Below are 22,186 nucleotides of genomic sequence, written 5' to 3'. Positions count from 1 at the left end.
CGATTCTTTACATTCTTCTTTGGTTTGACAGCTTAGCCCTGTATAAAAAAAACACCTCTCATCTGTCTCTTCCGACACTTTTTTGCCTCTGCTTTGTAGCTCAGGATGTTTGATCTGAATGGCGATGGGAAGCTGGGCCTGTCAGAGATGGCGAGGTAATGTGCAGTTTCTCTTTTATCAGTTGCCATTGTAAAGACTTAAGACTGCTTTTCATTCAAAGTCAACAAATGTGAATAATTTACAAACTATTGTGTTAATGAATCCCTTCCTTTCCTTCAGGCTTCTGCCAGTTCAGGAAAATTTCCTACTCAGATTCCAGGTATGAAAATAACATTAAGCTGCTTGTACAAAAATAAAAATAAAAAAAAATCACAATTTTTTTGAATTATGACCATATTTGTCGTACAGCCTCTGTTTTGACTTGATATACATTTGGCAAAACGTAGCCATGAGGTAATGATTTGAACCTCATTGCAGGGTGTCAAGTTGAACTCTGAGCAATTCAATGCCATCTTCACATACTATGACAAGGTAGGTGATATTTTATTCAAAATATAAACCAATTCAGTGACCAAATGTAATTCATGCTCTCCTAGCCTCATTATGTTAGTTCTATAGTTGTCTGTGTGAGCGCCTCACGCCTGAGTTCTGCGCTCACAGGCAGAAGTAGCAAAGTGATAAAATAAAGTACCCAAAACGAAAACAAAATATATTTTATTTTGAAACTCTATTCTTTCTTTACGACCCGGTACCAAATGGTCCACTTCCCAGTGGTTGGGTACCACTGACCTACACATCATGAAAGCATTCAGTAAAATAATTAAGTTGAATCTACGCATTCATTTAATCCGTTACTGTATTTGTGGTACAAATTAAAACACAAAAACCATCACCAAACTTGCTGCAGTTGATGTCTATACATTAGTTCAATAATACTTGGCTTTATAGCCTTCTCTAATGAGAATTGGCTTTATATTTGATGTAAATCTTTGTTGTTGGTTTTTTAGGCAGACTACAGATTTCTGTATTTAAAACGTGATTTATTGTCACTTATTATTATTATTTATTGTCATATATTTCCAAAATGTCACATCAACTGTAACCACTAAAGCTCATACTTCAATCTGAAATTTTTTTTTAGCCATGTAGGTCTTGTAGAAAAATATTATTTATTATGGATATGTGTTAATGAACTTGTGTTTAAATTAAATTACATTATGTTCACTCAAATGCAACAATGTCATAGCATGTAATTTAAAATGTTAAATTTCAAGGAAATTTCAAACCAGTTCCAATGATTTGTCTTAGGAGTGCTACTGTAAAAGTAGAATGGGCACAATTGTGTGATCAGGTAGAAGCTAGCAAATTGGTCAATATAACAATAGCGCTGTTCATGGCTATAATCGTTTTTTATAGCGTTATAACATCAAATGGAGGTTATTGATTAATCACAAGTATATAGCCTACTTTAAGGGCTCTTATTCTGAAAGGCTAGAAACAGAAGATTGTGTTTAAAATTATAACACTTTTGCAGTAAAAACAGATTCTTCTTTGTCTGTTTTTGGTGACTTTCCCATATCGGAATCAAGCAAATGCACTTTTTTAGGGGTGGGGAGATCAAACCCAGTCGCTCACCAACTGTCTCGAGGGAAATGAGTGAATCTTGGCACACCTGCTCTCCTTTGTAAACAGCTCAGAGAGGTTGAACAGCGATTCAGTTAATGGCCATATTTTCCACATTAGCAGCAGACTTGTGGGGATCGACATGAAGGAGCAACAAGAAATCTGACCAAAGGGGAACAGAGCAGCGGCGGCAGGGGATAGTGCAGCACGCTGCGTCTGCTGGATCATTTTTCATGTTTATGATATCTTGTGAGTTTTCTCTGCCTTTGGGATGAGCTGTAATCTTGTTATCGCATAAGAAGGCTGACTCGAATTCTTCAGATAATACAGGGACACAGCCAGTGGGCTGTTAGCTTGCCTCCTAGCACTGTGTTATATGGTTAATAATACCTTTTTGAATATACAGTAGTTGAATGTTTGTTTGATTTTTTTTATTTTATCTTTTCCTCTTGGTTTGGAAGATAAAAAGGAACAAAACATGTATCAGAATGAGGCAAACGTAACTCCTTGCCTCTGACCACACCTTTGTTGTGTCATTCACACAAGATGTCAGGCCAGCAATTACTATTTCCCATTACAATTACGTCTTCCAATTACAATTAAAATTTCAGTTATCATTCTCCCTCTGTAAGTCAATCACAATTTCGTTCCCAATTACTAATATTCAATTAGAATTAATGACAGTTACTGAGCTTTTAATAAATAAGCCGTAACCTTTCTATTGTGCTAGCTTTCTGTTAGCATCTCTTATGATAACGGTTCAGTTTTGACCCATGTCTTAAATAAACTGTAAAATACACTAAAAAGTATTATCTATAGTCCAATTAGTTTTTCAACTCTTTGTTATTTTGTAAGGTTTTCTAATCAATAAAAATATCGTTTTCAATATTGTTGACGTGGGCAGTATACCCCTTGATTTTCTTTCTTTTTTTTTTTTTTGTAAATAATAAAATTATCCGAAAGAGAACTGACAGGTAGTGGGAAATGTTGATATGAAACATATTCTAATGATTATTAACTATGTATGTTTAAGCCATAGAACTGTAACGTGGATCCACAGGTTTGCATTTAATGAAATTATAAATGACAGTTTTTAATAGAATTTCCATAACAATTACAATTACAAAGTCAACTATCTGAACTCAATTACGATTACGACAGCAACAGATTTTTTCAATTATGATGACGTGATGATTGCAATGAATTATCAATTACGCGATTACAATTATAATTGACCCCAACCCTGCAGGCCAGCGTTGTTGGCGTGACATCTCTTGGTTTACATTCCCTCTGAGGCTCCATAGAGGAGCACAGGGTTGATTGTTAATCATGAGCCGCTGAGGTACAACCATGTTACACCCTCTGCAAACGGAGCTCCATCATTTATGAGTCTAATTAGTTTCCTCATTTGGTGTTGAGCCTCAGACCCTGCAGCCACTGCACAGGCAGCTGCTGTCGCTGGTGCTAAGAGACGGTGAGCAGTGAGCCCAACACTAACATGGCTCTCATGAAAGAGTCAGGACCTGAACCCATGAATAGCATGAGGACGTGGGACGGAAACAGATCCAATGAGAACTTCACCGCTTTCATATTAAAAGAGACGAGTTCATGCAACATTTTTGTTAAGGCTATGGAAAACGTAAAGGCTTCTGCGTTTATATTATTCTGAGCACAATCAGAATAATATATACGTACTGTTTTTATTTTCGAACAACAAATGCAATAATTCCAAAAAAAAAACAATATTACAATAAACAAAAGATTTGATGCAGATGGCTTCACTCCAGAAAAAAAAATTCAAAACAAAACAATTACATATATTACATATTTGCATACTTTTTGTGTTCAAAAAGGAGTGGGTGGAAGTATAAACATATTAGTCTCACCCCTTTTCCTTTAAATACATATATGTATATACAGTCTTCTATATTAGATAACAGTCTTACTGTTATATTTGCATATAATACTATTTTTAATTCAGAAAGACAATTATATGACTATTAAATATTGGAGAAGGGGTAGGATTTGATACGTTTACTTCTTCCTGCCCCTTTTCAATCATGCTAATCAGATATATGAGCTATGTATGTGTGTGTGTGTATATGTATGTATGTATGTTGATAAGTATGTGTGGGTCTAATTAAATTAATAGTCATATTTTTTTTATATAACTATATTTTCACAAGATATAATTTATTTTATTTATTAACATCAAATGGTGTATATATTTTTGGGTATGTATGTGATTGCACAGCATGTATTAAATGTCACATGCCCAAAATAAAATCATAATAATAATAATAATAATAATAATAATAATAATAATAATAATAATAATAATAATAATACATTACAGTTACAAATAATCAATTTTCAGCATCCTGTTTTCCAGCCATTGGGGCTCTTAATAAATTCATTTTGTCATATCTTTATATGACTTTGATTAAATATACACACACACACACAAAAGAAATTACAGTACACACTTTCAAAATTGTCATACTGTTATCACCATAGTGTTTATATTATCAGGAGAAAAAAAACATTGGTAGTTAGAAGAAGCTTATTTATTATGAGAAATGATTTTGCATGCAAGGCAACATGAAATGATGTGGTTCCCAACCTTTGTTGGGCTGGCTGTCCACTCACTGGTTGTGTGTGTATATGCGTGTGTGTGTGTGTCTAGCCAGTATGAGGAAAGTGTCAGAATGGTCAGCGATAAAGTGGAACATTTTTCTCACAGAAATAAAGAACATATAATTTTTAAAACTGTATTCTTTCACTGCGGTGCGTTACGGGTCCGCAGCCCAGTGGTTGGGGACCCCTGTGCTATACCTTACATGTTGTTTTAGCATGTATTTATATGTTTTCTCAACAAAAATAACGTATTTTGGATCACTGACAAATAATTACATTAATGCCACAATAAGTACAACAAAATGAAAATGTACCATCTAATACAGTAAATCAATGTTGGAGCTTTAGGTACAAATATAGTATAATTTGATTCTTCTAACTTGCCAGCATATGGTTTGACACCAAATCCATTTAAAAGTGTTTTTGTGTATCCTCTAGATCTAAGTATATGCTAAATAAAAGCAACATTTTTTACACTTGTTTCTTCCAGGATGGGAATGGCTACATCGATGAGCAGGAGTTGGAAGCTCTGCTACGTGATCTTTACCAGAAAAACAAGAAGGTAAGAGGGAGATGCTGTGTTGACTTAAACTATAAAGTTTAAAATCTATTGAGCTTGGCTATATTTTTTTATTTATTTATTTAGCCTTAGCTTTGTGCTTTGTTTCAGTTAGCATTCAATTGTACTTCTTGGACCGTACACCCGGCCTCGATGTATACAGTACGTTAGAAAGCCCCATTCATTTTTGAGCTATTTAAACTCAATCATTTCTATCAGTATAGTTTTATTTTGACTTTTGCAAGAGATTTGAATATGTTTATTAGGTCTTATGTGGTCAAGTGTGTCAGTCCAATCTGACTTGATGCCCAATATCCATTCATAAACAAAAATAGAGGATTTCTCTTATATTTGATGTGTTGTGAACCAAAGTGAATAATCTTTGTTGTATTCTAAGAATAAATAAATGACTGCTTTTCAAGGGTTTTATGTTCCCATGACAGAATTGGAGTTTTAGCTGCTGCTGTGTTTTATTTAATAGATAAATAGACCTGTGTGTCATCTGCATATAGTTGATATAATGCTAGGGGCATAATACCATGCATTAAAAACTAAATTTATGCGTATGTAAATGAGATATAAAAAGAAAAAAACACAAAGTTATTGCTTTATTGTGCTACTTACCTTTAGAGTATTATAATTTTGGTTAAAGGCATCAATAGCCCTCAACAATAATATAATTGCAGTATAACATAAGTAACTGTTTTTCCAGTGCACACAATTCATACCCATGTGTTATTTAGGATGTGGATCCAGAGAGCCTCACCGGGTACAAAAAGAGCATCATGAGCCTCTCTGATGGAGGGAAGCTTTACCGCGGCGAGTTGGAAATTGTCCTCTGCAAGGACCCACTTGTGTGACTTTTTTCTGCTTCTTTTTTCTCTCGCATACCATCAAGTTCTCTCTTTGTCCTGTCCTGTTCCTTTCCAAAACACCCCCCCCCCCCCCCCCGCTCCCCTACATGTAAGTGGCAACATTTATCAGGTGCATGTGCCAGATCTCACCCCCTCCCACTTCCTGAGGCAATATGGCAGAATAGATACCACTGTCAGCTGCACAGTTCTTCATCTTTTCATTCTTTTGTCTTCAACCTGATCCTCCAACACTAGACTTTCTCATTCTCAGTCTGTACTCCCAGTGATTCCCACTACACCCTTCTCTCACCTGTGCTGTGCCTGACTTGCAATTACTGATTAAAAGTCAAAACACCAAAATTCCACAGATGTTTGACCTAATATTCATGCAGAAAAGCAAGAAAAATCATGACCCGAGCTTTAAGAGCCTTCCCCCCCCCCCCCCCCCCCCCGATTTTTTTTTGCAATAGATAAGATGTGTAGTCAATGGATACGGCAAAATATGTTTGAAATGATGGACCTGGCATTGGTTTCACACACCTCTATTTCTCCTAAATCCATGAAGCCCTTGTGTGTTTCTGCCTGGGTATAGTTTTCATTTTACATTTTTGTCTTTGGCTGATGCTGTCAACTGGAAATAATAATAAAAATATCTTAAGATAAAATCATGTCTGTTTCGTTTTGAGTCTGATTCTTCATGTTTTGCTGTGATTTTTTCAGTGTTGTGTAACAACTCTTCACATTCTCTGCTGATTTGAACAAACTCCTAAACTACAGTTCGGCAGCCCCATCATTAAAATAATGAACAAATGCTGCACATGTGCTGCAGTTTAAACTAAAGCTTTTGTTACAAGGCTTAAAAAGATGGTGATAGGAAGTGCTGAGTAGCTGCATCTTATCTAACACGCTTAAATGTATTGCTCGGCTTGTAAAAGAATTGAGAAGCAGATAAAGAATGTAGCAGGTTTAGCTCCACCATAGATTCAAACGTTTATTCACGGCATAAAGCCTTACTCACTGTAGCATGATTAAAATGCCTTTAGCGATGACTGAAGTGAATTTGCTGAATCAGCATTTTGCCAGCACTGTCTGTGTTTTTTTTTTTTTTTGTCTGCATGAATAAGAAGATACAGCATAACTAAACACCTCCCATTTGAGGTTATGAAGCCGTTCAAGTCGTTTGTTTGTTTGTTTGTTTGTTTTCCTCGGGATGTGAATTTGGTTGAATTAATTTAAAGATGGGATACGGCAACAGTGGCCTGATATTTGGTTTTTAAAAATTCTAACAGGTCATTAGGTACAATAAGCTCTTACCTGATTTGACAGAAGTCAGATGGAAAAAAAAAAAACACGGTGCAGAGCCCGTTACATAAAGTCAGCAATAAAACATTAGGACAAAACAAAACTTGAGCAGTAATTTAAACTGACAACCCCTCCTTTTTCATTGGGTTAGAATTGGGCTCTTAAAATCTTCCCCCACTCCAGCTGACTTCAGTCGGGGGGTGGATTCTTAGCTGTTACTGTCAGAGAAGGAGCACAAACATGAAATTTCAAGTAAAGCCTTTGCACTTGAGTTGACATGCTTTTAACACTTTCTTAATAATACAGCAACCATCGCACTGAGGGGCCAGTGGAAACTTGCATCAATTAATCAGACGCATTTAAATCTTTATAGACACATTGCCGTGCCAAAAGGGTGCTCATTTGAGCTCAAAAGAATATGTTCTGTTGATAAATATAGATATTCATATAGAATTATATGTCCTTAAAATAATAATAATAATGCATCAATTTTATAGCGCTTTTTTGGACACTCAAAGTTGCTTTACAGAATTAAGGGATTATGCTTTCACTCCACACTTAGTGGTGGTAAGCTACTGATGTAGCCACAGCTGCCCTGGGGCAGACTGACGGAAGCGAGGCTGCCATCGGCCCCTCCACCACCAACACTTACTCACTCACTACATTCATACAAGGCAATGTGGGTTAAGTGCCTTGCCCAAGGACACAATGACAGATACCACTGGGGTGACTGTCCCCCACTGTGGCACCTGGAATTCTCAGTGGTCTCCCATCCAACTACTAACCAGGCCCAGACCTGCTTAGCTTCCGAGATCTAACGGGATGTAGCATAGAAAATAGCATAGCACATACCATAATGTCTTGCATGTATTTGCAGATATCATCTAGTTCAGTCTGGATCACTTTAGTCATATAGCTTTATATAGCATGCATTTAGATTTGGAGGTAAGGCTCTGTTCTGGGACCTCTCTGTACATTCCAGCAGCTGCGTGGAAAGCCCGAAGCGAAAGTAGCTCCCATTCGCTTTTCCATGAGCTACATGGAGAGGCATAAACAGAGAGAGCGGTCAGCAAGACACCCTGAAACAGAAGCACAGATGTTTAGATGGCAACAAAAGACAGTGTTTAATTAGACAGAAGAGGAGGAGCTAGGGTGGGGGTGGGTTGCGAGGCATTTGCAGATGAAGCATGAGGAAGTAGGCGTGTGGCCGTGGTTTAAATGCAGCGCCTCGACCAACTCTAACCAATAGGAAGCATAGAATATGATCAGTTGGATGATTAATTGATTAGGGGATGGATGTTGTCAGTTGTTAACAGCTACTGACAGATGAAGGGGGCGGGACTAGCTTGACTTCTATGCCTGCCTGAACTAACGCGATGCTCAATTTTCTGTAGTGAAATTAACATACAGAATAATTCTGCATACTCTATCATTGCTGGCAAATGCAGACATAAGACAAAAAATACTTTAACTTACATTACGTAAAACATGTCATGTTTGTTCATGACCATTTTTTAGACAAAACAATGAAGATACTTGCTGTCTATCCTGCTTAAAACAGTTACTACCTATTTACCTACTTACATTTTGTATTTGAGGGCTAAAAAGGGCTTTTTTACAAGATTCAAGCAGAATTCTGTCATCAGAGTGTCAGGTAGAAATGAATGGGAAGGTGTGTTGAAATGGGGAACTTGATGTTAATGGAGCACAGTTGTGGAAAAGACTCCTTAAACATGATGGGAGGATGAAGATGCAATCAGTAATAATACCTGTGATCAATAATAATGTGGCGCTTCTGTGTCCCTTTTACAATACTGCAATGCACAAACACAGCCATTGACAGAAGTTTGAATCTTTACAAAGTTCTTTTTTTAAAAACTGAATAGAAGTGGACCTTGATTAGTTTTTTTTACATTTCCAGGCCAATTGCCTTCCTTTTCCCCTTCATTGTTTTGCAATCAATCCAGAAACCCACCATCTACTTCTCTTTCTTCACAACATCCATAAATGTGGAACTTCTTTTTTTCCAACTTGGCAGATTCATTTGCTACCATCCTTTGTCCGATATATCCATTATCGCTTCTCTGCACATGTCCTAATCGGATCTCTTGCTGTTCCTCTGACAAACTTATTTCTAATCTTGTCAATTCTGGTCAATCGTAAAGGAAACCTCAGCCCAGCCTCCTGTCTGTTTGACAGAGGCTACCATCCATGATTGTAAATGAACCGTATAACCATTCTTCACTATCTCACCTCGATTGTGGCTTTGGATCACATATGGGCACATGTAGCCCTCATTCTCAATTTGTTTGGCTCCTAAAACAAAATACACAAAATGATTCCAGACTTACAGAACATGAGCAAAAATACACAAAATGTCTCCAAAAACAAATAAAACAACAAGAAAAATACACAAAATGACTACAAAAACAGACAAAATACCAACAAAAATAAAATTAAAAAAAATACTACAGATTCACAAAAATGGATAAAGGTGTTTGTTTTTTGTTTTCTGTACGGAAGCAAACGAGCTTGAATTTGAAAAACATGGCGTTTTCCGTTTTTTTTTTTAAATTTTGGTTCTGGAAACAAATATCAAATAATGAGTGTTTTGTTTTTTGTTTTTTTAATGGTTTTTTTACATAATGAAAAACAAATGAACGGATGATACACGAATTTGGAAGAATACTTCTGCTCACTGAGCTCCACCTCCTACTTTAACCAAAACTTAAAGTCAAATGTGGCTCAACAACTTATACATAATAGCTGCAGCAAAAGGCAAATCTGCACATTTATTCTTTAAAATAGGCGTCATATTGTTCCATCTTACGTCACGATTGGGGTTGATTATTTAGTTAATTCATTAATTAATGACCAAAAGGGAGAAAGTAACTGTGAGCAAAACTAAGTGATGCACACTTCATTAAAGATGCCAATAAAGCAATGAAGCAAAGAAAGAGAAAGGATGCAAGACGATAAGGAGCATGATTTATTAATCTATGAAAGAAATGTTGTTTTTTTAAATTAAATATTTCTTTAAATCAAGTAATTCAAAGTGGATACTCCCTCAAGGAGCAGTTTTCCATAGAAGTGATGTTAATGACCACAGGCACTTCTCAGGATTTGTAAAAACCATCCATATGTACTCAAACAATCGATATGTTTATAAGTTTTAGTTTACTTACAGGTTGTGATGCCAAGATTTAGTTAAAAAATGCAACTTTATCACAGTTGGAAAATTATGGCTATGAACATTTTTAGTGTTAATAGTAAAAAGTTGACAAAAGTTGATAATAGTATCAAAAAAACATGGATTGCCGCACTTACCCTTAGTTTACACACAAATGCATCAACTTTTTATTTTGGTAAACACGTGTGAAAAATATACATTATCATTTTAATAAGGATAGAATAGTGTACCTTGCTAACATCTGTCACATTTCTACCAACCCACAGGAAATTAGAAACATGAAACTAGTTCCTGGTATAAATGTTGGAGATCTCTACTGTCCTTTGACATACAAAGTCCCAGTGGTCTAATAATGTTTATTTCCTGTTAGGTAATACTGCACAGCTCGGAAGTGCATATGAAAGAGGATCCTTAAGTGACCAGTTAGGCAATCAATACAGTGATGTTCAGTGTGTGACAGTTACTGAATTGTGAGAACAATTGTGTGCTGTTAATTAGCGTCAAATAACTCAAACAAGCTCAATGAGGTCAAAAGTAAGCGATCAGGGCCGGCCTTTCTACAGGCAACACAGGCGGCACCCAAGGGCGCCATCTGCTGGAGGGACACCAAATTGTACTTCCCCTCATTTTTTTTAATTTTTTTTTTTTTTATAATAATTTAAAAAGGTATAATAAACGTGAAACACACCCTTTACAATCACTGTACATGTTTTCTCTTAATTAAATATTAATAATAAAAATCTGTAACTATACCAGCTAATCTTCTGCTCATATTTATGTTCATATTTATTTTAATTCTTGTTCTATTCTATGTAATTCTATTGTGTTGTTTGCACATTGTGTTCTTTGGTTTTAAGATCTGTGTTACTGACTATTAAAACCAAACAGGGAAGTAGAATTTTCTTTCTACTGAAACTTTTGTACTTTATTTTAACTTTTGTTTGCACTGTTTTGCATTGCTTTTGGATTTTGCATCAATGATGTTGTTGTTCCCTCGAGACATTTCCACCGTACTTATAGGTGTTATATTGTATTATAATGCATTATTCTAAATTCAAAGTTCACTCTTGCCTAGGACACCGAATAAGCCCTGAGAGATGAACAAATTATAAAATAAATTAGATTTGTAGCGTAATTTTTAAAAATCTTTGACAAGGATTGTTTAAATAAAAGTGCATTATAAATGAAATCATCTGGATAGTTTGTTACTAAAGATGGGACAACATATCATGCGACAAGATATCGCGATATTAAACCATCTATGGTAAAGTAGCATTCTGTATGCCTAGAGTTAGTCAGATAAAAGCGGTATTTTTCAACTGCAATTTAAAAAAAAAAAAACATGTTTTTATTTTCCAAAAGTAATGTTTCATTTTCAATTCATTATTATTTATCGTATCGTGAATTCAGTGTATTGGCCCATTTTGTAAATTGTGTACTTTTGCTTATGGTGACATTCCGTTTTTTTTTTTTTGTGTGTGTGTTTTATGTAACACAATAAAATATTCTTTAACAAGGAAGTAAAAAAATGGCTGCAGTTTCAACTCTGCTAAGCTTTGTTGTTCTGGGTGAATTGGCAGGGAAGCATAGTGTTCTCCATGTGATGTGAGCCAATCTCTGCATGGGGGTAAATGAAAGCATTTAATAAATCATTTCCAAGATAATATTACAAACTTCCCAGTCATTTTTTAAATGGTCAGTTTTCCCCCATTGATAGTAAATCACAAAATAAAAAAAAGGTCAAATCATTTAAAATATATATAGTATTTACAGCTTCTCCCTTTAATCCAAAAACAATGACGTTTGTGTGTAGGATTTTGGTATGTAGAAACCCCAAACACAAAATGTGTAAACCAGTGGTAGTTTGGGGGCTATATACGATACTACAACCCTACTTTCAACTTCTACATGTAAACAACTCACTGAGGATTTCCAAAGGTGTTTTACCTGCAACTGCTATATGCTAATACCAAATAGTTAATGATTTCTCTGTAATTCAATTTTCATCCAAATTATTCTGCAGGACAATTTTGAGCTTTTTTCTGTTATGTAGGTCCCTTAGTTTTATGGTTAACATGTTCAAGTTTTTAAAAATGTTAAACTCAAAGCTGGCCTGGTTGTCATTTAGTATTTGCATTTTTTTTTCCCCTTAAACATTTTTATTTACAAATTAAATGAGTGCTAATTTCTCTAAGTGTTCAGAAAGGGTAACAGATTTAATTTATTTCCATGTACCAGTTTTCTACAAGTTCTTAAAAATGTTAAAGTCAAAGCTGCTCTGGGTTTATTGAGCATTTGCATTTTAATAACAAATTTTATTTATTATGACTGCTAAATTCTCCAGGTTTTCAAAGGTAACAGATTTGACTTGTTTCCATGTACCTACCAGTATTGTACAAGTTCTTAAAATGAAAATATATGGAATTTGCGAGTTCGTATTATTGAAGGGACATTTATTTATTTATTTTTTTTTTTTACTTAAGTACATTTAGTAACATGTACTTTTTTATTTTTACTCAAGTAAGGGAGCAACTTCAATACTGTATCTATACTTTTACTTGAGTACTGAAGACTAGTACTTTTGCCACCTCTGGCAATAACATCTTCTGTCTGTTTGGACTTCAAGAAATACACAATATAAGCACAAAACAGAATAAGGAGAAAAAAAACTGATAAATTAACAATCAGTACCTTAAAATATATTTTTTTTAAAAAATACAATGCGAAATACCAACATTAGTGATAAATTCCATTCAATTCAATTTGCATATAAAGACAACACTAGCCTACAGTACTCGGTCATTTGTTTACCCATAGTTTCCATCCTCTGCTCCCGGGATTCTATGGTAGAGAAATGCTGCCTCCTGCTGGAAGAAAGCAGTCACATATTATAAAGGCAGTGACTATGCGTACGTAGCTGTATCATACGTAGCGCCCCTCATTGGCCAGTTTAGGTCACGTGAGCGCCTCTCATTGGCCAGTACTTTTGTTTGCTATTAATACGTAGATAACTAAACCACGTTACGGACAAACTAACCCTAATCTTAAACAACGTTACGGATTAACTAACCGTAATCCTAACCCTAACCCTAAAGCTACGTTACGGACTAACCGTAACCTTAACCCTAAACTACGTTACGGACTAACTAACCCTAAAATAGTACCGGGGGCTATCCGTACGGCTACGTACGGATAGCCATTCCGTTATTATACTCGTGTTGTTTAGAGGTTAATAATCCCCAGAAAGTGCGTGAAAGCACCGAGCCACGTCTGTTACGGGTTTTAAACGGAGAACCAACAATGAGCGGAGCGATGAACTTCAGGAAGTGTGGCTCTGTGCTGGTGACGGGGGCCAGCAGAGGCATCGGCCTCCAGTTGGTAGACAGCCTGGCCAGTGGAGCTTTCTCCCCGGGGAAGATTATCGCCACGACCCGAAACCCCTCCAGCGCCCAGGTAAACCAGCACAAAGATACACAGCTGGTAACCATAATATATAATATAATGTGGACACAGCTGTTAACCATAATATATAATATAATGTGACTGACAGAGAGGGACTTTATTAATAACACGACCTTTAAAACACGGTGTGAAAATGACACGTTTACGGTCAGTAATAGTTCTCAGCCGCTAGTGGCCGCTGTTGTCTCATAATGTATGTTTATTTAAACCTGCAGAAACTTCAGAAACTTGCAGAGAAGTATCCCAACATTCACATCATCACCCTGGGTAAGAAACACCCACAAACCCCCCACAGCTGTGTTCTAATGGAGGTGGATCTGTGTGTTTGTTATTTAATAATAATTATAATTAAAAAAAAAAAAAAAAAAAATCACTTTAATAAAAAAATATGTTCACTCAAAGAAAAAAAATGATTGAATGTAAAAAATATATATATATGAAACCCAAAAAATTGCATTTGAAAACTTTTTTTCTTTGATTGAAACGTTGTTTTTTTTTTTTTTTTTTATGAAGTGAACTTTTTTTTAATTTAAAAGGTTATTTTTTTTAATAGAAAAGTTGTTTTTTTTCTATTGAAGTAAACTTTTTTGTTTGAAAATGTGTTTTATTATAAGTTTTATTTATTTATTTTTTTATGTTTTTTGATTGAATATGTTCTGACTATACAAACAATATGTAACATTCACACATTTACTCGGTGAAAGTTAACTCTGTCATTGAAACAAAATAATGCTTTGACAGTCTGTACTTTATATATTTATCTCTGTTGTCACGTGTAATCACACATTTCGATTTTTAACTGTCAGATAAACATCTGAAACATGACCATATGTGGGTTTTATTTAATTTCCGGTTTTGACAGTAATTTCCACACTTAAATAACAAAATAAGATGTTGTGATTGGCCAAAAATTCACAACAGGCCTTGATTTTAACATAACACATAACTCAGTTCCAAATATCTTTAACTGCATGCATTTCTGAAATGGGGGTACGTGATGGCACTACAGGGGGTACTTGAGAGAGAGTAGAAAATTAACAAATAAAGTGTCAGTTTAAATGATCAAATATATAGATATCAATCTTTTCAGGAGTCACTAAATCAGTGTTTTTCAACCTTGGAGTCAGGACTCCATGTGGGGTCGCCTGAAAATTTGACATTTTTAAAATTATTTTTCTTTTTTTTCTTCTTTTTTTATGAAAACAACACAATCTTAAAATACTGTATTTTTTTTATACTTTCTGGGTCACCAGAAATTCTTGATATGAAAATAGGGTCACAATCCAAAAAAGATTGGGAACCACTGCACTAAATACTGTTTCTTTCCACTTATTTACAAAATGAGATTCTTTCAAATGTGTGTTATCACTCGTTCGCTCTATCATTATGTTCTATAGTTAAAATAGTTTTCTATAAGCAAAATGTTGTCGTTGAATAAAGGGGGTACTTGGATTCAGAAATAAGAAAAAAGGGGTGCTTGAGCCAAAAAGGTTTGAGAAACACTGCATTAAACCTTTCAAATGTATAGTCGTTTAAACGTGGAAGTGTTAAAATCAGGGCACAGTATTCCAGTATTTTCGTGGGCCTAATGTGGCCCCTGAACTAAAGGACTTTAACACCCCTGATTGGACCTGTCCCCTGACTATAGATGTGGTAAACCAGGACAGCATAGAGAAGTCTGCAGAGGAGGTGGGTCTGCTGGTGCAAGACAAAGGTCTCAACTGTCTGATCAACAATGCTGGGATCAACGTGTCGGCTGATTTTCAGTCTGTTACTGCCGAGAAGATGATAGAGAATTTTCACACCAATGCTGTGTCTCCTCTCATGATCACTAAGGTAATATTCAAACCAGATCTCTCTTACTTTCTGCTAACTCAACAGTTCTTTGTCCATTTCACCTTTAATGGAGCTTTCAGTCAGAGACGTCTTTAGAAAAGAAATTCCCAGTTGCTTGAAAACAGACCAGGGTTTGTGTCAATTATGACTGTAATTGCGTAATTGATTATTAATTACAATTATGGCATAATTATTATTTTAATTTAAAAAATCTGTTACTTTTGTAATCGTAATGAAATTGTAATTGAGTTTAGATAATTGACTTTGTAATTGTAATTTCCATGAAAATTCTATAAAAATTGTCAATTATAATTTGACGCAAAACAGTTTAACCATGTTACAGTTTTATGTACAATTCTACACATATGTAGTTAACAATTATTAAAATGTGTTTTATATCAAGCTTTCCCACATTTTACTATTTAAAATAAATATGACACAAAAAAGTCTCAGACTCCCACACTAAAAGTAATAAAACCTATATTTTCATTGATTAGGAAGCCTAATAAGGTAATCAATGGATAATAAAGAAATGCCATGATAGATATCTGCTTTTAGTGTATTTTACAGCTGATTTAGGACCCATTATCATAAGAGATGCTAACAGAAAGCTAACTCAAGAGGAAGGTTCACTTTTGATAAGTTATTTATTTCAGGCTCAGTAATTGTGATTAATTGTAATTGACTTTCTGAGGATAAAAACATGATTGTAATTTAATTTTAATTGGGAAATCATGCTTGTCACTGTAATCGCAATTGAACATGGGTAATTTAAAATGTAATTAAACTGAGAAATGTAATGGACCCGGAAACAGACACATCTGTTTCAGGGGTTTGGGGTTGTTGATGCACAGTAGTGTACTGTAGAGGTTCACTGGGCTCACAGCATATTGCATTTCATGAATATTATTACAGAGACTGCTTTCAGTCGTCCTCAGAGTTCAGGACAAACTTCAGCGCTGCACCATGTGTGAGGAGAAATTGAGGCACTGATCAAAAGGATGTAAGCTGGGTGGATTTGTGTTGACTCACCGTCTGTTCCCATTGAAGGACGGTTTCTCTGACTGTAAGGCAACAATGCTGTGAAAATCATAAATGTAATGACTAAAAAATGTCTCTGTGGGTAGGCTATAATGTCTATGGCAAAGGATTGCAAGAAGATCAGCATGTCATAAACCTCACTCGACAACGAACCCAAGAAAAAAAAAATGATAAAAACATTAGCTAGCCACTTAGGAAAGTGATGAAAATGACCAAATTTGGTTGTTGGATGGGGATCCGTTCTGATGTTTGTGTCTTGATGAAGTCATTGCGTTAAACCAGTGGTTCATTCAAACCAGTTTCAGGGCCAGAAGTTTAATTTAATTTCCATGATTATCTAGTTTATTAAAAGATCAATTGTGATAGCATACATAAAAAATAAAAATAAATAAATAAATAAAAAATTTATATATATAAATATATGTACATTCATAAAAATGTAATAATTGGCCAATTCACACACGTGTGAATGCACCTCCAATTAGGTTAAGAACCACTGCTTTAAAACAGTTTTTTAGCACTATGTTACACAAAGGCCCGGATGCATTAGCACATGTGCTATTGCGGTCCTTATGCTATCATGAGTGCTCCACGTATTCAGGGTTATCTGCATAATTACTAAAGCAGTGGTTCTCAACTAGTGGGTCGGGACCCAAAAGTGGGTCGCGGACCTGTACTGGGTGGGTCGCCGACAGCTGGTCAAAAATAAATAAATGCTTATTGTCTCTCATGTTGGACTTGTATTTTATGTTGAAAGAAACTTTTCTTTTGACAGGCATGCTGTGAAATGCATGTTGCACAGGAAAATATATAGATTTATGTTTTAAAAAAGATTATATATGTGTGTTTTCAACAGCTATTTTTGATAAACAAAATTTTGTCGGTTGAATTCTAAAAAAAAAAAAAAAAAGTGGGTCGCGATTTAATGTCCGTGGCAAAATGTGGGTCCCAGGGTGAGACCAGTCGAGAACCTCTGTACTAAATAATTGTTTTAAATAAACAACTTAAGTATTTCTATTAAAATAAGTGAAACAATAAGTAACAGAGAAAACCATTTTTACACTGTAACTAATCAAATTTTGATTTACAAAGTAGCCTTTACATGACTTAATAAAGCGAGGTAGATTCAAACATTTGCTAATGTTTGCTATTTCATTGGCGAGAACTGTGTATCCAAGTTATCCTTATTAAAACAAACGATGCAAGCAAGGGGTTTGTAAGGACTTCATACTCTATGGAGAATATGTTTTTGTATTGAGGTCATAAAGTACCTTTGCTCTAATATAATGTATACAAAGGTATTTGGATTTGAACGTTGTTCTTTTATTATTGGACAGGTCGACTCATAAAGCGACGTACATATACATTTTTAATTTAGCTAACCACCAGATGGCAGCAACACCAACTAAATCTTAACCACAAAAGTATAATAGATTATTTAAGAATCTATTCATAATCATCAAAAAAAAAAAAATATTCCACCATCCCAAATTAAGGTGTATTTCCTTTCTTTCTGTATTATTTGCCCGTGGCAGACATTTCTACCTCTGCTGAAAGCAGCGGCATCCAGAGGAGGAGCTGGAATGGGAATCCAGAAGGCAGCGGTCATTAACATTGGTTCTCTACTGGGCTCTGTAGAGCTGGCCATGGACAGCAGCTTCAGATGGTACCCGTACAGGGTATCCAAGGTAGCATTACTGTAAAACACAAATATTTGCTTTGATTAGCAAAGCAGGAAAGCCTGTGAATAGAAACACACTGGGCTGTTCCTCCTCAGAGTGCCCTCAACATGGTCAGTCGCTGCATGGCTGTCGATCTGGAGGCTGACGGCATCCTCTGCATGGCCGTGCACCCAGGCTGGGTGCGCACTGACATGGGTGGAGTCCAGGTACGAGCCTCCTTTGATTAACTGAGTGTGTGATTTCCTAAAAGCTTCAAAGAAAGTAAATCAAAGTTAGTTTTCACTAATAATGTTTTCTGGAAGATTCCAGAATGTGCGTTTGTGTCTGATGACTGTTTTGACTTTAACCCCTTAAAGCTGCAGTTTGTAGAGTCCTCTCTGCGGTCCGTTTTGAAACCCAAACTTAGCTTCCCTTACCGGTATCTTTTGCTTTAAGGTCCACCCAGATTTTGGAAACACGCCTGTCCTTGACATTCCCAAATTGGAATGATGTTGCTGTTTTTAACTGGCAATGTCCAGGCATTTCCAAATGTGCCATTTGGAGTCTTCAAATGGCACAATTGTCACCACGAACAGCTAAAACAGCTCTAACTTTTGAATGCTTTGGCGTACAGTCATGATCTTGCGCTCTATGAAAAGGTCATACTCGGGCATATTACTGTGCAATGTCCAATTCACCATCAGTAGCACAGTGTCATATACTGTATCAGCAAAGAAAAAGGAAAATGTTGTGCACTTTTCTGTTTTCACAGCTAAAATGGTATAACATCAAACATCAACTAAAGTGTGGAGTGAAAGACTGATGCCATGTAAAGCACTTTGAGTGACTGAAATAAGGCGCTATACAAATCCAATCCAATATTATAATTATTAAAATTGATGGTTTCTCTGTTTTTCTTCTTTTCTCAGGCTCCACTTACCCCGGAGGATAGCGTTGCTTCTTTGTTGTCTGTGATTGGTGGGCTGACTGAAAAGGATCATGGATCATTTTTGAACTTGACAGGAGAGCCATTGCCATGGTGATATCATCCATGCCAGAAATGAATCAACTCAGAGAAAAGTATTAAATGACATAATGCTTAACCATTTACTATGGATGAGTAGTGGTGTTCTGATCCCATATCAGCCAGAAAACGAATATCAGATTTTATCGAACTGCATCTAAAATCTCCGTTATATATTATTTTTATTCAATTGTAGTATACTGTAGATATTATGTTGAAAGTTAAAATGTATGTAACCAATTGGTTAATAATAAATGGGTAATTTTTCTCATACCTACTGTTGCTGACTATTGTTCTCTGTTTGAGTAACATCACTTGATTAAACCTTTTCTAACATTCCGCACTACAAAATGAGTAATAAAGGCATGTATGATTTGTGCTGATATCGTATCGTATCGGTATCGGTCAATACTCAAGGCTGAAATATTGGTATTGTATCGGAAGTGAAAAAGTTGTATCGGGACATCGCTAGTATTGTATTGTGAAAATCTTCGAGAAAATTATCTTCATCAGTTATCTTGCTATCTTTCTAATAACAATGTACTGTCTCAATGCCAGTCAGGTTTCAGGAAACACTTCTCAACTACCACTGCTCTTTACAAATTTACAAATGATGTTTTTTCTCGTTTTGATACCAATATGTGTACTGGTGTCATCTTCTTAGATCTTACAAAAGCATTTGATTTAATTGATCTTTACCTCTTCCTAGATAAATTATATTCAATTGGCCCTTTTCATTAAAATCTTTTCTGGTTTAACTCTTATCTCCATCACCGCCACCAGCGTGTCCTTCAGGGACAGTCAGTCGAATTTTACAGGTTTAAAAAAAGGGCATTCCCCAAGGTTCTTCACTTCACTTTGTTATTTTCCATTCTTATTAATGACTTGCCACTCTGCTGTTCAAAATGTGATATTCGTCTTTATGCGGATGACACAATTATATATTGCTCTAAACCAGATATTTTATATTATATATTCAAACATTACTGCCACTTGTCTACACTCTTGATAAACTATATTAAAACCCATTGTTTGGTCAGGTTGAGGTTGATGCTTTTATTGTAGTTTGATGAGGATAGAATTTGGGCTATAATCGTGAATTATTTGGTCGAAGTTGTTTTTAAAAAACATTCCAAGAAATCTTTTTGGCAAGTTAGCCAGCTTTAATTGTTTCCTAAAAACTATTTGAGAAATACTTATTGGATGACAAGACCTTGCTCTTTAAATAGAGATAAATAATAGAGCTAAATACTTCGAAAACTGTAGGTATGCTTTTTTACATTACAAATTGTAAATCAATACAAATACCTTGGGTTAGTAATAGATTCTCACTTCTCCTTTAAAGCCCATATTGACAAATTATGTAAAAATATCAAGTTTAATCTAGCAAATTTCCACTCAATCCGAAATGAAATGTCAACCGAAGCTGCAATAATTTTTCTACATTCCATGATTTTCAGCCACTTTAGCTACTGCCTAACAAGTTGGTCTCAGGCAAGTCAGAGTGCAAAAAGACCTTTGGAAACATTATACAAACAAGCCATTAAAGTCTTGGATAGAAAACCAAGGCACTATCATCACTGTGCAATCCTAAAAAAGTACAACCTTTTAAATTGGGACAGTCTCCATAGATTTGCAGATCTGAGTCTCATATACAAAGTAACACATGATTTGGCCTCAGCTCCTCTGGCAGAGTTCATCAGCCAAAGAAACAGCTCTAAGCGCGTCACTCGAGGCTCTGTAAGAGGCCATTGTGTCATCCGTATGCGCAGTAGTGCATTCAGTCGCTCGGCCTGGCCAGTTAGGGGCGCTGCTGAGTGGAACTCAATACCTGAGGAGGTTACACAGCTAACCACTTACAAGGCCTTTACAAAAAAAATTTTTTTTAATTTGTCTCATTAACATGTACGTCTACCAACATTAAAAGTCGAGCATGTTGCGCTGCATTGTATTGTATTAGATAACGTAGCCTTTTGAACACGTGATTTGTGTGTTTTAATATTGTAACAGGTACTGTTATTGTTGTTATTGACTTGTAAATGTATTGTCATGCTTGTATTTTAATGCCTTTCTACATCTTGGCCGGGGGACTACAGATGAAAAATAGCCTTCTGGCTAATTCTGGCTTTTTTTTAACCATGTTTGTTCATGTGTTATATGAAATTGCACTGTCCCCTTTAAACCAATGTAATCTAATCTAATCTGGACTATAAAATGCAACAAGTTGGAGAGATTTCTGATCTTGGTTTGTTGCAATGCATACATTTATTCAATTCAGACTGTCTTTTTCTCTTTAAATCGGCCTCCGAATATGTTATTGAATTTTCACAGTCGTCTAAATCAGACACAATGATTCCTTGATTATGTCTTCAAAATGTATTTTTCTGCTATTGGTGTAATTTTTACATCTCGGCATGAAAAAAAAAAAAATGTAATCTTACTTGAGGATTGCCTCTGTCATATTGTGGTGAAATGAGGAAGTTTAGTCGGTGGAGAACTTTTTTTTTCCTCATTCTCTGAGTGTCAGCTATTTGGTTCAGTGATCTTAAACTAAGGGTATCTTATTGTAATTGTTTTTTTTTTTTGTTTTTTTTTTTTGTTTCTTTTACCTCAGCTTCCATGTCCGAGTGCAGTCATGCAAAACCATTGGTGACAAGTGTGATGTGCAGAAGATATCCCACAGGCAATCATTTTGTTAAGTTGTTCTGAATCACTAAAGCATCTGTAGCTTAAACTTGGTGTTTGAGTAAATTATATAAACAAGGTAGATCAGACTAGAAAACAGAAAAAAAAAAGCAATTCTAAATCAATATGTTGGGAGATTTCAGAAGCAAAACAATAAAATTGAACCCTGCTCCTGAGTTACTGAGGATACTTTGCGACAGGTTGTCACTAACATTGAGAAAACATATTAACTATTAATATGAGCAGGTGGCCACAGAAAGCCAGCAGCTTTCCAGGAAATCCTTTATAGGCCTTGACTTTGCTCTTTTCTCA

The 22,186-nt window shown here is 35.5% G+C and overlaps 2 protein-coding genes across 2 annotated transcripts in view; both read left to right on the top strand.

Moving 5' to 3' along the window:
* calb2a (calbindin 2a) overlaps window positions 1–6,338 on the top strand; it is a 32,205-nt gene extending 25,867 nt beyond the window's left edge. Inside the window, exons 7-11 of the mRNA XM_028449852.1 lie at window positions 100–155; window positions 280–319; window positions 478–531; window positions 4,751–4,822; window positions 5,563–6,338. Coding sequence (XP_028305653.1) covers window positions 100–155; window positions 280–319; window positions 478–531; window positions 4,751–4,822; window positions 5,563–5,679 — 339 coding nt within the window. The 3' untranslated portion in view covers window positions 5,680–6,338. The remainder of the gene's footprint in view (window positions 1–99; window positions 156–279; window positions 320–477; window positions 532–4,750; window positions 4,823–5,562) is intronic.
* A 6,816-nt stretch (window positions 6,339–13,154) lies between these two features.
* Window positions 13,155–19,366, top strand: si:dkey-12e7.4 (C-factor). Its single transcript, XM_028450190.1, has 6 exons — window positions 13,155–13,618; window positions 13,843–13,894; window positions 15,276–15,463; window positions 18,040–18,192; window positions 18,282–18,392; window positions 19,095–19,366. Exons 1-6 carry the CDS (start codon window positions 13,466–13,468, stop codon window positions 19,206–19,208), a joined length of 771 nt encoding a protein of 256 aa, XP_028305991.1. The 5' UTR covers window positions 13,155–13,465; the 3' UTR covers window positions 19,209–19,366.
* Window positions 19,367–22,186: the final 2,820 nt, after the last annotated feature.

Source organism: Gouania willdenowi, chromosome 6 (assembly GCF_900634775.1).
Source record: "Gouania willdenowi chromosome 6, fGouWil2.1, whole genome shotgun sequence".
Lineage (NCBI taxonomy): Eukaryota > Metazoa > Chordata > Actinopteri > Blenniiformes > Gobiesocidae > Gouania > Gouania willdenowi.
The sequence above is the reverse complement of the archived record's forward strand: the minus strand, read 5'-3'. Positions and strand labels throughout refer to the sequence as shown.

Bases quoted from the DNA above. Each gene is read 5' to 3' on its own strand.
- si:dkey-12e7.4 (XM_028450190.1), top strand. From the start codon at position 13,466: ATGAGCGGAGCGATGAACTTCAGGAAGTGTGGCTCTGTGCTGGTGACG. The intron at 13,895-15,275 runs GTAAGAAACACC...CCCTGACTATAG, and splicing joins CATTCACATCATCACCCTGG to ATGTGGTAAACCAGGACAGC. The intron at 18,393-19,094 runs GTACGAGCCTCC...TTCTTTTCTCAG, and splicing joins CTGACATGGGTGGAGTCCAG to GCTCCACTTACCCCGGAGGA.